The sequence below is a fragment of the Blennius ocellaris genome (assembly GCF_963422515.1).
Source record: "Blennius ocellaris genome assembly, chromosome: 5".
NCBI classification, from domain to species: Eukaryota; Metazoa; Chordata; class Actinopteri; order Blenniiformes; family Blenniidae; genus Blennius; species Blennius ocellaris.
Genome location: NC_137654.1, coordinates 30,962,137 through 30,980,985, shown reverse-complemented (window position 1 = coordinate 30,980,985; position 18,849 = coordinate 30,962,137). Strand labels below are relative to the sequence as shown.

The 18,849-nt window shown below is 38.7% G+C and overlaps 1 protein-coding gene across 1 annotated transcript; it reads left to right on the top strand.

Annotated features, from left to right (window-relative positions):
- Positions 1–362: 362 nt before the first annotated feature.
- LOC308130650 (tripartite motif-containing protein 54-like) lies at positions 363–16,378 on the top strand. The gene is made up of 10 exons (XM_080497065.1): positions 363–560; positions 1,736–1,962; positions 10,434–10,612; positions 10,704–10,881; positions 11,544–11,639; positions 11,903–11,980; positions 13,583–13,738; positions 13,822–13,844; positions 13,964–14,103; positions 15,921–16,378. Exons 2-10 carry the CDS (start codon positions 1,783–1,785, stop codon positions 16,178–16,180), a joined length of 1,290 nt encoding a protein of 429 aa, XP_080353191.1. The 5' UTR covers positions 363–560; positions 1,736–1,782; the 3' UTR covers positions 16,181–16,378.
- Positions 16,379–18,849: the final 2,471 nt, after the last annotated feature.

Genomic DNA, 18,849 nt, shown 5'->3' with positions numbered 1-18,849 from the left:
GGATTTCCCCCCACCACAGTGGTTCTGAGCGCCGTCGTCATGGAAACGGACTAAAAGTACTGGTCACCGCCCCGCGAGGGGGGGGGGGAGACGCTGCCGCCCTGGTGGCGGAAGCGTCTCTGAATCACTGCGGTTTGGATAATAAGACGCTAACAGGGTCTGGTTAGCGTCGCCGCGGTAACAGAAGACGAGGCATAGCCTGGTGAGGTCTTAATCTGTTCCTCCACCCCTCCCCCCCCCCCTCCACCCCCTCCGGTTCCAGATATGGTGCCTGGATCATTCCAGAGCCTGAAACCCGACCCCCCCCCCCCAATGACCCCCCCCCCCCCCGTCCCTCCAGACCTCCTCCTGCCGGCTGTGAACAAACTGACGCTGCGTCGAGACGAAAAACCAGAAATGTGGCGAAGTTGTGGATGAGTGAGGAAGAGGAGGAGGAGGAGGAGGAGGAGGAAGAGCAGCTTTGAAGGGACTGACCTCAGTGGAACTAAATCTTTTATTTTTTTATTTTTTTTCAAAATAACTTCTGGCAAGATTCAGGAAAGTTCCGGACGATGTTCACGGTGAGTTGCAGGCGGTGAGCGAGGCGCCGCCGGGGATCGGGTTCCGTCACAACGAGCCTCACGCCAACATGTCGACTTTGCATGTTTGGTTTCCTGTTCTGCAAACAAACAACGTAAACAAATTCAGGACTTAAAGAAATCAAGTCATTGCAATGAAGTCTTGGGCTCGGTTGTCACGGCAACGGTTCAAGTACATTTGCGTAGTTTTGTGTTTTCGTGTTTAAGTTTTAGTTTTAGTTTTAGTTTTTGTGTTTTCATTTCAGAAAAGTTTTGTGTTTACACAACATCGTTTTGAAAACAATGTCCATTTACATGGATATGACGGAAATGATGTAGTTTTCATGTCCGGCCACAAGAGGGTGGTGTTTGTTTTTGTAATGAAGCCACACACACACACACACACACACACACACACACACACACACACACACACACACACACACACACACACACAGAACATTCTAGTGGACAGACTGCAAGTTATTACGGTGACTGTCAAAATAAAACTACCAAGTTGGATTGTTATTACGGTGACTGTCAAAATAAAACTACCAAGTTGGATTGTTATTACGGTGACTGTCAAAATAAAACCTCCAAGCTGGATTGTTATTACGGGGACTGTCAAAATAAAAATACCAAGTTGGATTGTTATTACGGTGACTGTCAAAATAAAACCACAAAGTTGGATTATCATTACGGTAACCCGCTCCTCTGCACATGCTCAGTAGAGACCTTCAAAATAAAGTTTTCTCCATGGTGTCACGACTCCCAGTCCATCGTCTCCTGGGTTTTGGTACTTTTATTTTGATAGTCACTGTATAACAATCTAACTACAGCACCAACTAGTGGCCTGGCGTGGGAACTACATCCTTTTCAGCGTGAACAGACATCATTTTCAAAATGTCGCCATAGAGAGAGAGAGAGAGCGAGAGACAAACCAAGTCCATCGTAAACAAGTTAGCTTCAAGGCTAACAGCTTTAGCCTCCTGATTCAGGATTCAGGCCTTGTTTACAAAACAACGAAGATGAAGACACATCGGTTTTTCGTATTTGTCACATTAAAAGTTAGATTGTTGTTTAAACGATCTCCAGAAAACCTCCAGAAAACCTGGACCCGGAGTTCCTCCCGACTGGACCCGGGTTCCGTGTGATCCGGTCTTTCCTGGTTTCCGCAGGAGAGGCTTTGAAGCGAGGCTTTGAAGCGAGGCTTTGAAGAGAGGCGATGTCTCTGTCGGCCGACCTGAGCTGCCTGCAGGGCGGCGCCGCTGAGCGCGAGGCGTCGCTGGCGTCGCTGGAGAAGCAGCTGATGTGTCCCATCTGTCTGGAGACCCTGAACAAACCCGTGGTCATCCTGCCCTGCCAACACAACCTGTGCAGGAAGTGTGCTAACGAGCTCTACCAGGTGTGTGCACACTCCTGAACACACTCTCCTGAACACCCTCTCCTGAACACACCCCTGAACACTGTCCTGAACACTCTCTCCTGAACACTGTCCTGAACACACCCCTGAACACACACCCCTGAACACAGTCCTGAACACTCTCCTGAACACACTCCCCTCAACACACTCCCCTCAACACACCCCTCAACACTCTCCTGAACACACCCCTGAACACTCTCTCCTGAACACACCACTGAACACTCTGTCCTGAACACTCCCTCCTGAACACTCTCTCCTGAACACTCTCTCCTCAACACACCACTGAACACTCTCTCCTGAACACTCTGTCCTGAACACTCCCTCCTGAACACTCTCTCCTGAACACTCTCTCCTGAACACACTCTCCTGAACACTCTCTCCTGAACACTCTCTCCTGAACACACCACTGAACACTCTGTCCTGAACACTCCCTCCTGAACACTCTCTCCTGAACACACTCTCCTGAACACTCTCTCCTGAACACTCTCCGGAACACTCTCCGGAACACTCTCCTGAACATACTCTCCTGAACACACTCCCCGGAACAAACTCCCCTCAACACACCCCTCAACACTCTCCTGAACACTCTCTCCTGAACACTCTCTCCTGAACACACCCCTGAACACTCTGTCCTGAACACTCTCTCCTGAACACACCACTGAACACTCTGTCCTGAACACTCTCTCCTGAACACTCTCTCCTGAACACACCCCTGAACACTCCCTCCTGAACACTCCCTCCTGAACACTAAGTATTGAAGGACAGGACTGTATTGTTACGGACGTTTACATGCTGGGCTTACAAGTGTGTGTGTGTGTGTGTGTGTGTGTGTGTGTGTGTGTGTGTGTGTGTGTGTGTGTGTGTGTGTGTGTGTGTGTGTGTGTGTGTGTGTGTGTGGATTACCAGTGTCTAAACTGGGAGGTGGTGTGTCTCTCACCTGTCATGATCAGTATTTAGAGTCGTTGTTATGAAGAGTCACAGACGAAGGTCTGAGCTCGTCTTCATCAGCTGCTGAGGCTGAAGACCAGCGAGGACAGAACCTGTCAGTCCTTCACTCTAGTTAGTGTAACTCTATGTTAGGCGCTCGCCATTAGCTTTAGCATTAGCATTAGCATTAGCAGGAGCCGCTGTCTTCCTCTGTCCTGCTCATGAAAATAAAGAAAAGATAACCAGAGCTGCTGACTGAGATCAGAGCAACTCGATAATCCTGCACAAACCCAGTCCTAATGACAAGTTATAGAGCATCTTCCCCCTCTAACACCAGATTATAGAGCATCTTCCCCCTCTAACACCAGATTATAGAGCATCGCCCTGCCCTAACATCAGATTATAGAGCATCTTCCTCCTCTAATCCAGATTATAGAGCATCTTCCTCCTCTAATCCAGATCATAGAGCATCGTCCCCCTCTAACATCAGATTATAGATCATCTTCCTCCTCTAATCCAGATTATAGAGCATCTTCCTCCTCTAACATCAGATTATAGAGCATCTTCCCCATCTAATCCAGATTATAGAGCATATTCCTCCTCTAACACCAGATTATAGAGCATCTTCCCCCTCTAACATCAGATTATAGAGCATCTTCCTCCTCTAACACCAGATTATAGAGCCTTTTCCTCCTCTAATCCAGATTATAGAGCATCTCCCCTACTAACACCAGATTATAGAGCATCTTCCTCCTCTAACACCAGATTATAGAGCATCTTCCTCCTCTAACACCAGATTATAGAGCCTTTTCCTCCTCTAATCCAGATTATAGAGCATCTCCCCCTCTAATCCAGATTATAGAGCATCTTCCTCCTCTAACACCAGATTATAGAGCATCTTCCCCCTCTAACACCAGATTATAGAGCCCTTTCCTCCTCTAATCCAGATTATAGAGCATCTCCCCCTCTAACACCAGATTATAGAGCATCTTCCTCCTCTAACACCAGATTATAGAGCATCTTCCTCCTCTAACACCAGATTATAGAGCATTTCCCTCCTCTAACACCAGATTATAGAGCATCTTCCTCCTCTAACACCAGATTATAGAGCCTTTTCCTCCTCTAACACCAGATTATAGAGCATCTTCCCCCTCTAACACCAGATTATAGAGCATTTTCCTCCTCTAACACCAGATTATAGAGCATCTTCCTCCACTTCAGATCCACTCTTTCCAGAGCAACACGCGCCGTGTCGGTTGTACACTAACATGCGTGTTACTGGAGAGGGTAACTTCAGAAGCCCCGCCTCCAGCGGCGCAGCCTCTTGACCTTTGACCCCGAGGTGGTGACCTCTGACCCCCCACCTAAATGGAGGTTCAGCTCTTCTCAGCTGCCACCGGTCAAAACGAGCAGAACGACGGCGGAGACGAATGTGGTCGTTGTGTCGGAAAAAACAGAAACGATCCACCATGTGACTTCAAAGACAAAGATGTTAAAAACCTCACGAGCATCTGGAGCAGATGTTTATTGACCATGAAGATGTTTTAAACAACAACAAACATGCAGAATTCACCAAAACAAAACAAAATGTAAAAAGTGTCAATAAAAGAGGCAAAACAAGAAGAAAATGCTGAAGAAAAACGATAAAACGAGATTAATCATGTACGTTTACTGAAAACAACACCAACATTCATTAAAACGAATTTGAACACAGACGTACATTCCTGATCGCAAAACGATCCTGAAAATAAACAAAGAGCTCATAAATATTCATTGAGGGATTTTATTCTGAAGTAACGATAGAGCGTCTGATAATTCGTCTCTTCTTTACTCTTGTATTCGTCTTTAAAACGTTTGTGATTTAATGATATTTAGTTCATCTTTGTGTCAAAGCTGCAGGTTTTTTTAACTCTATTTGTGACTCCTTTATCTCATCTCTCAGGCTCCGCCCACTTTTTTTTTTGCAGTCAGCCAATCCCTGCACAGCACAATGACCCTCCCGCTGGGCCCCCTGCTGGGCCCCGGAGGTACTGCACCAGGTTAAACCACAGTTGGTTTATAAAACGTTTTCAGTTTTGAGTTTAGAATTTAGTGATTAACAAACTCAGCAAATTCAGCAATTACGTCATTTAGTGGGAGGAAGATGCTCTATAATCTGGATTTTTTTTTTTTTTTAGCTTTAAGTTTGATGAAGCTGCAGAGTTCTGAGTGGTCGTCATGGGAACAAGGTCTGCCGGGCTCCTGTGTTATTTATACTTTATTTCGAAAGCAGGAGGGTAAATAAAGGTCAGCGTGTGTGTGTGTGTGTGTGTGTGTGTGTGTGTGTGTGTGTGTGTGTGTGTCAGCTGGGGGTTTCCCACCTCTTGAGTTCCCAGCATGCATCTGGTTAGAAGTCACTTTGTTTGCATGACTTTATGAAAATGTTTATTAGAAGTTTTTCTGTGTGTCTGGCAGATATTGAGGTTCTGGATTTAAATATTTTGAACATTTTTTTATAATATTTTCACGTCTGTTTCGTACATTTTTAGTACGATTTTCTGTCCGTCTGGTCATTTTGTACGTTTATTTGTAAGTTATGTTGTTTATCGCTGTTACAGTTGTTTTGTTTGTTGTTTTGATGATTTGGGTGTTTATTTGTGGCTGTTTTGTGTGATTCTGTGTTCGTTGTTTATTTCTCTGGGACTTCATGAGTCGCTCTGCGGTTGTTTTGGGGTATTTGCGTTGTTATTGAGCTTCACCAATCATATTCGAGGTTCTGCTTTTAGGCGGCGTGTATTTATTTATCTATTTTTATTTAGGGATGATTTTAGCAACGTTTTGGAAAAACGACTCACTCAAGTTGCATGAAACTTTCAGGGATTAATCGTCGTCCTCCGAGGATCGATCCAGTAGATTTGGGGACGATAACGACGAACCGTTTCTGAATAAATCCCCAAAAACGGTGAAAAAATGTCCCATACAAAGCGGATGAGAGAGGCACCCCCTCATGTCATAATTCTGCATTTGTTACAAATTGCAACAGTTATTACACAATTTTTTTTAAAGAAAATGTATCAATTAATTGCATTATGTAATAAATGTTTCTCTCCATCCAAAGACACCATTCAATGATTAATGATAAGAAATTAAGATTAGAATTCTGTGTCTCTTTGCTGCTCATGTTCTGCCGACAGCGACGGTAGAATCAGACGTTTCTATTTCCTAGAAGAAATTAAACCGGAATTTAAGTGTAACCGTTGCAATTTGTTAAAAGTTACTACGAAATGTTAAAAGTTATTACAAAATGTTAAACGTTTTTACAAAATGTTAAAAGTTATTACGAAATGTTAAAAGTTACTACAAAATGTTAAAAGTTAATACAAAATGTTAAAAGTTACTACAAAATGTTAAACGTTTTTACAAAATGTTAAAAGTTACTACGAAATGTTAAAAGTTACTACAAAATGTTAAAAGTTAATACAAAATGTTAAAAGTTACTACAAAATGTTAAACGTTTTTACAAAATGTTAAAAGTTACTACAAAATGTTAAACGTTTTTACAAAATGTTAAGTAACTACAAAATGTTAAAAGTTACTACAAAATGTTAAACGTTTTTACAAAATGTTAAAAGTTACTACAAAATGTTAAACGTTTTTACAAAATGTTAAGTAACTACAAAATGTTAAAAGTTACTGCAAAATGTTAAAAGTTATTACGAAATGTTAAAAGTTACTACAAAATGTTAAACGTTTTTACAAAATGTTAAAAGTTACTACAAAATGTTAAACGTTTTTACAAAATGTTAAGTAACTACAAAATGTTAAAAGTTACTGCAAAATGTTAAAAGTTAATACAAAATGTTAAAAGTTACTACAAAATGTTAAACGTTTTTACAAAATGTTAAAAGTTACTGCAAAATGTTAAAAGTTAATACAAAATGTTAAACGTTTTTACAAAATGTTAAAAGTTACTACGAAATGTTAAAAGTTACTACAAAATGTTAAAAGTTACTACGAAATGTTAAAAGTTACTACAAAATGTTAAACGTTTTTACAAAATGTTAAAAGTTACTACGAAATGTTAAAAGTTACTACAAAATGTTAAAAGTTAATACAAAATGTTAAAAGTTACTACAAAATGTTAAACGTTTTTACAAAATGTTAAGTAACTACAAAATGTTAAAAGTTACTGCAAAATGTTAAAAGTTAATACAAAATGTTAAAAGTTACTGCAAAATGTTAAAAGTTACTACAAAATGTTAAACGTTTTTACAAAATGTTAAAAGTTACTACAAAATGTTAAACGTTTTTACAAAATGTTAAAAGTTACTACAAGATGTTAAACGTTTTTACAAAATGTTAAGTAACTACAAAATGTTAAAAGTTACTACAAAATGTTAAACGTTTTTACAAAATGTTAAAAGTTACTACAAAATGTTAAACGTTTTTACAAAATGTTAAAAGTTACTACAAAATGTTAAACGTTTTTACAAAATGTTAAGTAACTACAAAATGTTAAAAGTTACTGCAAAATGTTAAAAGTTAATACAAAATGTTAAAAGTTACTACAAAATGTTAAAAGTTACTACTAAATGTTAAGTTACTACAAAATGTTAAAAGTTACTGCAAAATGTTAAAAGTTAATACAAAATGTTAAAAGTTACTGCAAAATGTTAAAAGTTACTACAAAATGTTAAACGTTTTTACAAAATGTTAAAAGTTACTACAAGATGTTAAACGTTTTTACAAAATGTTAAAAGTTACTACAAGATGTTAAACGTTTTTACAAAATGTTAAGTAACTACAAAATGTTAAAAGTTACTACAAAATGTTAAACGTTTTTACAAAATGTTAAAAGTTACTACAAGATGTTAAACGTTTTTACAAAATGTTAAAAGTTACTACAAAATGTTAAACGTTTTTACAAAATGTTAAAAGTTACTACAAAATGTTAAACGTTTTTACAAAATGTTAAAAGTTACTACAAAATGTTAAAAGTTACTACGAAATGTTAAAAGTTACTACAAAATGTTAAACGTTTTTACAAAATGTTAAAAGTTACTGCAAAATGTTAAACGTTTTTACAAAATGTTAAAAGTTACTACAAAATGTTAAAAGTTACTACGAAATGTTAAAAGTTACTACAAAATGTTAAACGTTTTTACAAAATGTTAAAAGTTACTACGAAATGTTAAAAGTTACTACAAAATGTTAAAAGTTACTACGAAATGTTAAAAGTTACTACAAAATGTTAAACGTTTTTACAAAATGTTAAAAGTTACTACGAAATGTTAAAAGTTACTACAAAATGTTAAAAGTTAATACAAAATGTTAAAAGTTACTACAAAATGTTAAACGTTTTTACAAAATGTTAAAAGTTACTACGAAATGTTAAAAGTTACTACAAAATGTTAAACGTTTTTACAAAATGTTAAGTAACTACAAAATGTTAAAAGTTACTGCAAAATGTTAAAAGTTAATACAAAATGTTAAAAGTTACTGCAAAATGTTAAAAGTTACTACAAAATGTTAAACGTTTTTACAAAATGTTAAAAGTTACTACAAAATGTTAAACGTTTTTACAAAATGTTAAAAGTTACTACAAGATGTTAAACGTTTTTACAAAATGTTAAGTAACTACAAAATGTTAAAAGTTACTACAAAATGTTAAACGTTTTTACAAAATGTTAAAAGTTACTACAAAATGTTAAACGTTTTTACAAAATGTTAAAAGTTACTACAAAATGTTAAACGTTTTTACAAAATGTTAAGTAACTACAAAATGTTAAAAGTTACTGCAAAATGTTAAAAGTTAATACAAAATGTTAAAAGTTACTACAAAATGTTAAAAGTTACTACTAAATGTTAAGTTACTACAAAATGTTAAAAGTTACTGCAAAATGTTAAAAGTTAATACAAAATGTTAAAAGTTACTGCAAAATGTTAAAAGTTACTACAAAATGTTAAACGTTTTTACAAAATGTTAAAAGTTACTACAAGATGTTAAACGTTTTTACAAAATGTTAAAAGTTACTACAAGATGTTAAACGTTTTTACAAAATGTTAAGTAACTACAAAATGTTAAAAGTTACTACAAAATGTTAAACGTTTTTACAAAATGTTAAAAGTTACTACAAGATGTTAAACGTTTTTACAAAATGTTAAAAGTTACTACAAAATGTTAAACGTTTTTACAAAATGTTAAAAGTTACTACAAAATGTTAAACGTTTTTACAAAATGTTAAAAGTTACTACAAAATGTTAAAAGTTACTACGAAATGTTAAAAGTTACTACAAAATGTTAAACGTTTTTACAAAATGTTAAAAGTTACTGCAAAATGTTAAACGTTTTTACAAAATGTTAAAAGTTACTACAAAATGTTAAAAGTTACTACGAAATGTTAAAAGTTACTACAAAATGTTAAACGTTTTTACAAAATGTTAAAAGTTACTACGAAATGTTAAAAGTTACTACAAAATGTTAAAAGTTACTACGAAATGTTAAAAGTTACTACAAAATGTTAAACGTTTTTACAAAATGTTAAAAGTTACTACGAAATGTTAAAAGTTACTACAAAATGTTAAAAGTTAATACAAAATGTTAAAAGTTACTACAAAATGTTAAACGTTTTTACAAAATGTTAAAAGTTACTACGAAATGTTAAAAGTTACTACAAAATGTTAAAAGTTAATACAAAATGTTAAAAGTTACTACAAAATGTTAAACGTTTTTACAAAATGTTAAGTAACTACAAAATGTTAAAAGTTACTGCAAAATGTTAAAAGTTAATACAAAATGTTAAAAGTTACTGCAAAATGTTAAAAGTTACTACAAAATGTTAAACGTTTTTACAAAATGTTAAAAGTTACTACAAAATGTTAAACGTTTTTACAAAATGTTAAGTAACTACAAAATGTTAAAAGTTACTGCAAAATGTTAAAAGTTAATACAAAATGTTAAAAGTTACTGCAAAATGTTAAAAGTTATTACAAAATGTTAAAATTTACTACAAAATATTAAGCGTTTTTACAAAAATTTTAAGTTACTACAAAATGTTAAAAGTTACTACAAAATGTTAAAATTTACTACAAAATGCGTTGAAGGATTTTGTTACAAAACGCAAAAGATTGTTACAAAATGTGGCGTTATTGCATAATGACTAGAACATTTATTACATTATTACATAAGGCACTGTTATTACATAATGCACTGTTATTACATAATGCACTGTTATTACATAATGCACTGTTATTACATAATGCACTGTTATTACATAATGCAGCTGCAACACACCTCATGAAGGAGATCGAAGGAGATCAGCCTCTGTTGCCATGGAGACGCTCCCTGCTCAGTGATGTGGCCACCTCGCAGGCCGGTTAGCGTCAATTTGAGCTAACGGCTATCATATTCGGTTCATCTTCATATTCCGTTCCATGTATAACGTAATAAATGTTCTACCGAGCGTAGCTCTAGTTTTGCGCTCCTGCGTGTTGAACGTCTTGCAAGAAAATTTCAAGATGGCGTCTCGTGGTTTTCTGGCGTCCAGCCGTCTCTGTTCCAGGCTCGGACCACCATGACGGTGAACAGCGGCCGTTTCCGCTGCCCGTCCTGCCGCCACGAGGTGGTGCTGGACCGCCACGGCGTCTACGGCCTCCAGCGCAACCTGCTGGTGGAGAACATCATCGACGTGTACAAGCAGGAGGTCGGCAGCGGCTGCAGCTCCAGGTGAGAGCCCGCCACAGCAAACATGGCCGCCAGCTCGCACGCTCGCACCGCCGCGCTCACCCGGGGACGTCTCCCGTTCGCCTCCTTCTAGCCCCGCCCCTCCTCCGCCGCCACTTCCTGCCGCGGTCAGGTGTCCGGACCACGAGGCCGAGAGGGTCAACATCTACTGCCTCACCTGTCAGGTTCCCACCTGCTCGCTCTGCAAGGTGTTCGGCGCCCATCAGACCTGCCAGGTGGCGCCGCTCGCAGACGTCTACCAGCAGAGGAAGGTAGGGCGCTAATGCTAATGCTAATACTAGCTGTTTTGATGACGCCAATGGAGAGACAGTTTCCGACCACGATAATGCTAATCAAAGTGATATTGCAAAGAGGTCGCAAAAAATGGCAACTTTTTGGTTATACTAATGCTAATGCTGATGCTAGCTGAACTTAGCTCTATTATGTCACTGTTAAACATACAATCATAGGTTCCTTTTTAACGCCCGTCACTCAAACGTCGTCCACTCTACCGTCAGGAGGACTGAGCCGTTCAGGATTAACGAGGTAAACAGGAGTTTAGTGAAACGGCGACCGAGCCGCTCCGGACTGGCGACCGCAGGTTTTAATGACGCCAATGGGGAGACGGTTTCCGACCACGATGATGCTAATCAAAGTGATATTGCAAAGAGGTCGCAAAAAACGGCAACTTTTTGGTAATGCTAATGCTAATGCTATGCTAGGTGAGCTCCTCTCCTCTCCAAAGTAGTGGGATTACAGTAATGTGGTTCTTTATGACACATTCTGTCTCATCAATAGTGGATATTATTATAGTGTCTGATGTGTTTGAGTCACAGTTAAATTAAAATCGTTCGTCTTGACGTTAAGAACTGAACGACTTTTTTTTAATCAACTGCATCAAACAGTTAATGTTTTGTTTTTGTTTTAATCTGAGGCTGAGCTGAACGAGGGAATCGACGCTGTCGGGACGTTCAGCAGCAAAGTGCAATCTGTCATCGACGAGCTGGAGGAGGCCTGCAGAGGCATAGAGGTGTGTGTGTGTGTGTGTGTGTGTGTGTGTGTGTGTGTGTGTGTGTGTGTGTGTGTGTGCGTGTGCGTGTGCGTGTGTGTGTGTGTGTGTGTGTGTGTGTGTGTAAGTGTGTGTGTGTCTGTAAGTGTGTGTGTGTGTGTGTGTTAACTCGGTTTTCATTACACTAACTGTAGTAATTGTGGTATTTGATTGAATCAAAGCTTTATGACCTCACAGTTCCAAGCCCCACCTGCTTCATTCAAAGTGCTCCTTCCCTCCCGCAGGACGACTGTCGGACTCAGAAACAAACGGTGTGCGAGAAGTTCGGCCGGATGTTTTCCATCCTGCAGGAGAGACAGAAGGTCAGAGGTCACCCCCGGTTTTTTTTTGCGATTTCGTTTTTTCCACGGCAACCCTGAAAACACCCTAAAAGCTATGTTGTTATTCTGTAGAGCCACAAGTTGGATTGTTATTATGGTGACTGTCAAAATAAAACCATGAAGTTGGATTGTTATTATGGTAACTGTCAAAATAAAAGCACCAAGTTGGGTTGTTATTATGGTAACTGTCAAAATAAAAGTACCAAGTTGGATTGTTATTACAGTGACTATCAAAATAAAAGTACCAATCTGGATTTTTCATATGGTGACTGTCAAAATAAAAGCACCAAGTTCGATCTTTATTACGGTGACTGTCAAAATAAAAGCACCAAGTCCAGGAGAACATGGACTGGGAGTCATGACACCACGGAGGAAATGTTGTTCTGACGGTCTCTACTGAGCATGTGCAGAACGACTGGTTACCATGGTGACCAGGCTCTGTTGTGACTGTCTCATTGTCTGACTGTTTCATTGTCTCATTGTCTCATTGTCTCATTGTCTGACTGTCTCATTGTCTCATTGTCTCATTGTCTGATTGTCTGATTGTCTGATTGTCTCATTGTCTCATTGTCTCATTGTTTCATTGTCTCATTGTCTCATTGTCTCATTGTCTCATTGTTTCATTGTCTGATTGTCTCATTGTCTGATTGTCTCATTGTTTCATTGTCTCATTGTCTCGTCCCATTGTCTGGTTGTCTCATTGTCTCATTGCCTGATTGTCTGATTGTCTCATTGTTTCATTGTCTCATTGTCTCATTGTCTGATTGTCTCATTGTCTGATTGTGTGATTGTCTCATTGTCTCATTGCCTGATTGTCTGATTGTCTCATTGTCTCATTGTCTCATTGTCTGATTGTCTGATTGTCTGATTGTCTCGTTGTCCCATTGTCTGATTGTCTCATTGTTTCATTGTCTCATTGTCTGATTGTCTGATTGTCTGATTGTCTCGTTGTCCCATTGTCTGATTGTCTCATTGTCTGGTTGTCTCATTGTTTCATTGTCTCATTGTTTCATTGTCTCATTGTCTCATTGTCTGATTGTCTGATTGTCTCATTGTCTGATTGTCTGGTTGTCTCATTGTCTGGTTGTCTCATTGTTTCATTGTCTGATTGTCTCATTGTTTCATTGTCTCATTGTCTGATTGTCTGATTGTCTGATTGTCTCATTGTCTCATTGTTTCATTGTCTCATTGTCTCGTCCCATTGTCTGGTTGTCTCATTGTCTCATTGCCTGATTGTCTGATTGTCTCATTGTTTCATTGTCTCATTGTCTCATTGTCTGATTGTGTGATTGTCTCATTGTTTCATTGTCTCATTGTCTCATTGTCTCATTGTCTCATTGTCTCATTGTCTGATTGTCTCATTGTCTGATTGTGTGATTGTGTGATTGTCTCATTGCCTGATTGTCTGATTGTCTCATTGTCTCATTGTCTCATTGTTTCATTGTCTCATTGTCTCATTGTCTCATTGTCTGATTGTCTGATTGTCTCGTTGTCCCATTGTCTGATTGTCTCATTGTTTCATTGTCTCATTGTCTCATTGTCTGGTTGTCTCATTGTCTCATTGTGTGACTCGTCACTCTGAAGGCGCTGACGCAGCAAATCAGCGCCGAGCAGGACGAGAAGACGGGCCACGTCCTGGCGCTGGCCCGTTGCTACGGCGACCAGGTGGCGGCCAACCACAAGCTGGTGGAGAGCGCCCGGGGCAGCATGGAGGAGGCGGACCCCACCGTCTTCATCCAGGTGAGCAGGGAGGGACGTCTGGATTTTCCCCCGTGTTCGTCTCGTCCTGGAATCTAAAACTCTGCTTTTCCTCAAACCTCCAGAATTCCAGAGAGCTCATCACGAAGTGAGTCCAAAAGTCAGAATTCAATCTCCTTCAATAGCTTTTTTGTTGTTGTTTTAAATATGTGTAAACAGGTTTTCTGCAGCCCCTCGTAGCTTCATGTCCTCGTTCCGCCTCCTCAGGGTGAAGACAGCCGGCGGGTCCCAGAACCTCCGGGGACTGAAACCTGGTTTTGAGACTCTGAGGAGCTACAGGCTGAACGTCCGGCGGCAGGAAGAAGCTCTGAGGAGCGTCGGCTTCACCACTCCTGACCACGGAGACGGTCAGAGGACTTTTCTTCTAGAACTGGGTTTCTCTACCTTTTTCAGCCGAGACACACTTTTACCTTTGTAAAACTGTGGAGTCACACCTCCACCTGAAAATGTCAAACTCTGTAGCCTCTATTAACAATATAAAGTCTTTCTCGTCAAAGACATCAAAGTCATTGTCATCAAAGACATCAAAGTCATTCTCATCAAAGTTTTATCAACAGGAATCCAGTAAATCCAGAAAGCAAGGACTTTTTTTAATAGTGCCTCCCTCAGTGTGAAACCTGGACCTGATGGATGAAGAGCTGAGATCCTGGTTTTCAAAAACTTCTCCATCACTGTCACTGACACAGTACTTTGATACAAGATGGCAGCAGGAGGTGGAGATGAACCACACTGACGTCTGTCACTTTACATTTCACCGGCAAAGTTCAGTTTCAGGTCATGGTTTTAGGTCTTGTGCGGTTTTAGGTCATGGTTTTAGGTCTTGTGTGGTTTTAGGTCATGGTTTTAGGTCTTGTGCGGTTTCAGGTCGATGGTTTTAGGTCTTGTGCGGTTTCAGGTCATGGTTTTAGGTCTTGTGCAGTTTCAGGTCATGGTTTTTAGGTCTTGTGCGGTTTTCAGGTCATGGTTTTAGGTCTTGTGCGGTTTCAGGTCATGGTTTTAGGTCTTGTGCGGTTTCAGGTCATGGTTTTAGGTCTTGTGCGGTTTTAGGTCATGGTTTTAGGTCTTGTGTGGTTTTAGGTCATGGTTTTAGGTCTTGTGCGGTTTCAGGTCATGGTTTTAGGTCTTGTGCGGTTTCAGGTCATGGTTTTAGGTCTTGTGCAGTTTCAGGTCATGGTTTTAGGTCTTGTGCGGTTTCAGGTCATGGTTTTAGGTCTTGTGCGGTTTCAGGTCATGGTTTTAGGTCTTGTGCGGTTTCAGGTCATGGTTTTAGGTCTTGTGCGGTTTCAGGTCATGGTTTCAGGTCTTGTGCGGTTTCAGGTCATGGTTTTAGGTCTTGTGCGGTTTCAGGTCATGGTTTTAGGTCTTGTGCGGTTTCAGGTCATGGTTTTAGGTCTTGTGCAGTTTCAGGTCATGGTTTTAGGTCTTGTGCGGTTTCAGGTCATGGTTTTAGGTCTTGTGCGGTTTCAGGTCATGGTTTTAGGTCTTGTGCGGTTTCAGGTCATGGTTTTAGGTCTTGTGCGGTTTCAGGTCATGGTTTTAGGTCTTGTGCGGTTTCAGGTCATGGTTTCAGGTCTTGTGCGGTTTCAGGTCATGGTTTTAGGTCTTGTGCCGTTTCAGGTCATGGTTTTAGGTCTTGTGCAGTTTCAGGTCATGGTTTTAGGTCTTGTGCGGTTTCAGGTCATGGTTTTAGGTCTTGTGCGGTTTCAGGTCATGGTTTTAGGTCTTGTGCGGTTTCAGGTCATGGTTTTAGGTCTTGTGCGGTTTCAGGTCATGGTTTCAGGTCTTGTGTGGTTTCAGGTCATGGTTTTAGGTCTTGTGTGGTTTCAGGTCATGGTTTCAGGTCTTGTGTGGTTTCAGGTCATGGTTTTAGGTCTTGTGTGGTTTCAGGTCATGGTTTTAGGTCTTGTGTGGTTTCAGGTCATGGTTTCAGGTCTTGTGTGGTTTCAGGTCATGGTTTCAGGTCTTGTGTGTTTCAGGTCATGGTTTCAGGTCTTGTGTGGTTTCAGGTCATGGTTTTAGGTCTTGTGTGGTTTCAGGTCATGGGTTCAGGTCTTGTCATATAACAGACCATAATACTCTCATTCAGTCTGATTGAATTACGACTAAAGTGAACGTCACAGGAAAACGTCGATGAGACTCGTCCTGTTCTATTTTCCCGGTCCAGCTCTGACGGGGGTTCCTGAAGTACCGGACGTGGGTCCAGAACCAGAGGAGGAACCCAAAGACCCTTTGGTCCAGAACCACACGGAAGAGAACCAGCGTCGGAGGAAACGCCATCCAGAGCCCGTCGGTAGAACCCGTAGAACCCGTAGAACCCGTAGAACCCGCCCCCGAGCCGGTGGAGGCGGAGCAAACACCGGAGGCTCCGCCTCCACCGGGGTCCGGGCGACGGTGGGTACAGGAAGTGACGCCGCTGGAGGCTGACGGGCCGGACGTAGACCACATGAGACCAGGACGGGCTAAAGAGGAGGAGGAGGAGGAGGAGGAGGAGAAGAGGAGGAAGAGGACGAGGAAGAGGAGGAGGAGGAAGAGGAGGAGGAAGAGGAGGAGGAGGAAGAGGAGGAGGAAGAGAGGTGTGCGGCTCCAGAAGCAGTGAAAGAGGGAAGCGTCTGTGACGAGCAGGACGGGATGAGCACACAACAGGTACTGAACACTTCAGACACCTGGAACCACGTTTCCTCTGCACAGTCCAGAATCACAGGCACTTTATTTTGTAGGAACCACGTTGGAAATAAAAACATGTGCAATCAAGACAAGAAAACAATCAGTCGATCAATTTGAAATAAGATTCTATAGCGTAAGAAGGGTCAAATACTGTGAAATAAAATGTCCATGCAAAATTACTGTCAAATATTTTATTAAAAAAATCCATACAAAATTACTATAAAATACTATATAGTAAAAAAATCCACATAAAATTACTGTAAAATACTGCATAATAAAAAATTATTCAAAATGACTGTGAAATATTGTATAATAAAAAAATCCATGCAAAATTACTGTAAAATACTGCGTAATAAAAAATGATTCCAAATTGCTGTAAAATACTATATAATAAAAAAATCACATAAAATTACTGTCAAATATTGTATAGTAAAAAATCATTCAAAATTACTGTAAAATATTGTATAATAAAAAAATCCATACAAAATTACTGTAAAATACTGTCTAATAAAAAAAGCATTATAAATTGCTGTAAAATACTGTATACATTTTTTTCAAAATTACTGTAAAATACTGTCTAAAAAAGTATTCAAAATTACTGTAAAATACTGTCTAATAAAAAAATCATTATAAATTACTGTAAAATACTGTATACATTTTTTTTTCAAAATTACTGTAAAATACTGTATAAAAAAGTATTCAAAATTACTGTAAAATACTGTATAATTAAAAAATCCACATAAAATTACTGTAAAATATTTTATTTAAAAAATCCATTCAAAATTACTGTAAAATATTGTAGAATAAAAAAATCCACACAAATTTACTGTAAAACACTGTATACATTATTTTTTTCAAAATTACTGTAAAATACTGTATAATTAAAAAATCCACATAAAATTACTGTAAAATATTTTATTTAAAAAATCCATTCAAAATTACTGTAAAATATTGTATAATAAAAAAAATCATTCAAAATTACTGTGAAATACTGTATAATTAAAAAATCCACATAAAATTACTGTAAAATATTTTATTTAAAAAATCCATACAAAATTACTGTAAAATACTGTATAATAAAAAAAATCATTCAAAATTACTGTGAAATACTGTCTAATAAAAAAATCATTATAAATTACTGTAAAATACTGTATACATTTTTTTTTCAAAATTACTGTAAAATACTGTATAATTAAAAAATCCACATAAAATTACTGTAAAATATTTTATTTAAAAAATCCATTCAAAATTACTGTAAAATATTGTAGAATAAAAAAAATCCACACAAATTTACTGTAAAATACTGTATACATTATTTTTTTCAAATTACTGTAAAATACTGTATAATTAAAAAATCATTCAAAAACGGTGATGAAGCTTTAACACGTCCTCGTTGACAGCAGCTTCAGTCTGAGAGGAGAAGGAAGGAAACGCGCAACATATTTTTATTTTTTTTTACCAGCAGCATCACCTCTTTGCTTCCCTCCCCATTAATTTCCCCTCCCTCCCTCCCTCCATCCCTCCCTCCATCCCTCCCTCCATCCCTCCCTCCCTCCTCCTCCAGGCCGTCACTCTGCTCTTCTACCTGCTGGCCTTCCTGCTCCTCCTTCAGAGGGTCTGGACTTACGTCGGCTGCTTCGTCTGTACGTAACGCCGGCGGGAGGCGAACACACTGCCGCAGCCCTCAGGTACACTTTATCTATTTATTTATCTATTTATCTATTTATTTACCTTCATTTCTACATCTTGGTCAAACGTCACCGTCGTTCACTGTCACACCTTTGCAGGGAAAACTCTAATTCTTCACATTGTTTAAAAACAAATGAGATTTGTAGAGACGGTCTCTGGAGGTTTCCTCCAAACGCTTCATCTTCTTCACTCACCGACTTGTAAACGAAGAAGAATTAGTGACTTGATGTTGTTGGATTTTCTGGTAATTTCACACAAAGTGTCTCTAGAAATGATTCCAGAAGTAGAAGCTGCTTCATCATTAGAACAAATACAAACTGTGGACGATTTGTCACTTTAGGTTTGCATCTACTGACATCTTGTGGCCAAACTTTGTCATTACAGCTCAGAAACTCTAAGTGAAAACGTGAAAGTTTTTCGATTCATTACAAGTTGAAAATCAATAAAATCAAGGGAATTAATTGTTTTAATGGACTAAAGGCTTCTGGGTTTATTTTAAACCATATATACTGTATTTGTCTTCTGCTGTGAATTTAAATGGAATTTGAAAGTTCCTAAATAAGAGAAGTGACTTTTATCTAAATGAAAATCAGACGAATAGAGACGATTCGAAAGTGAAGAAAAGAATAATAACTTATACATTATTATGTGGCAGACTGCAGCTCCAGACCAGGAGGAGACGGAACTCCTCGGCTGAAATTAACTTTATATGAACGTTTCACCGTCACGGAGATTCATTA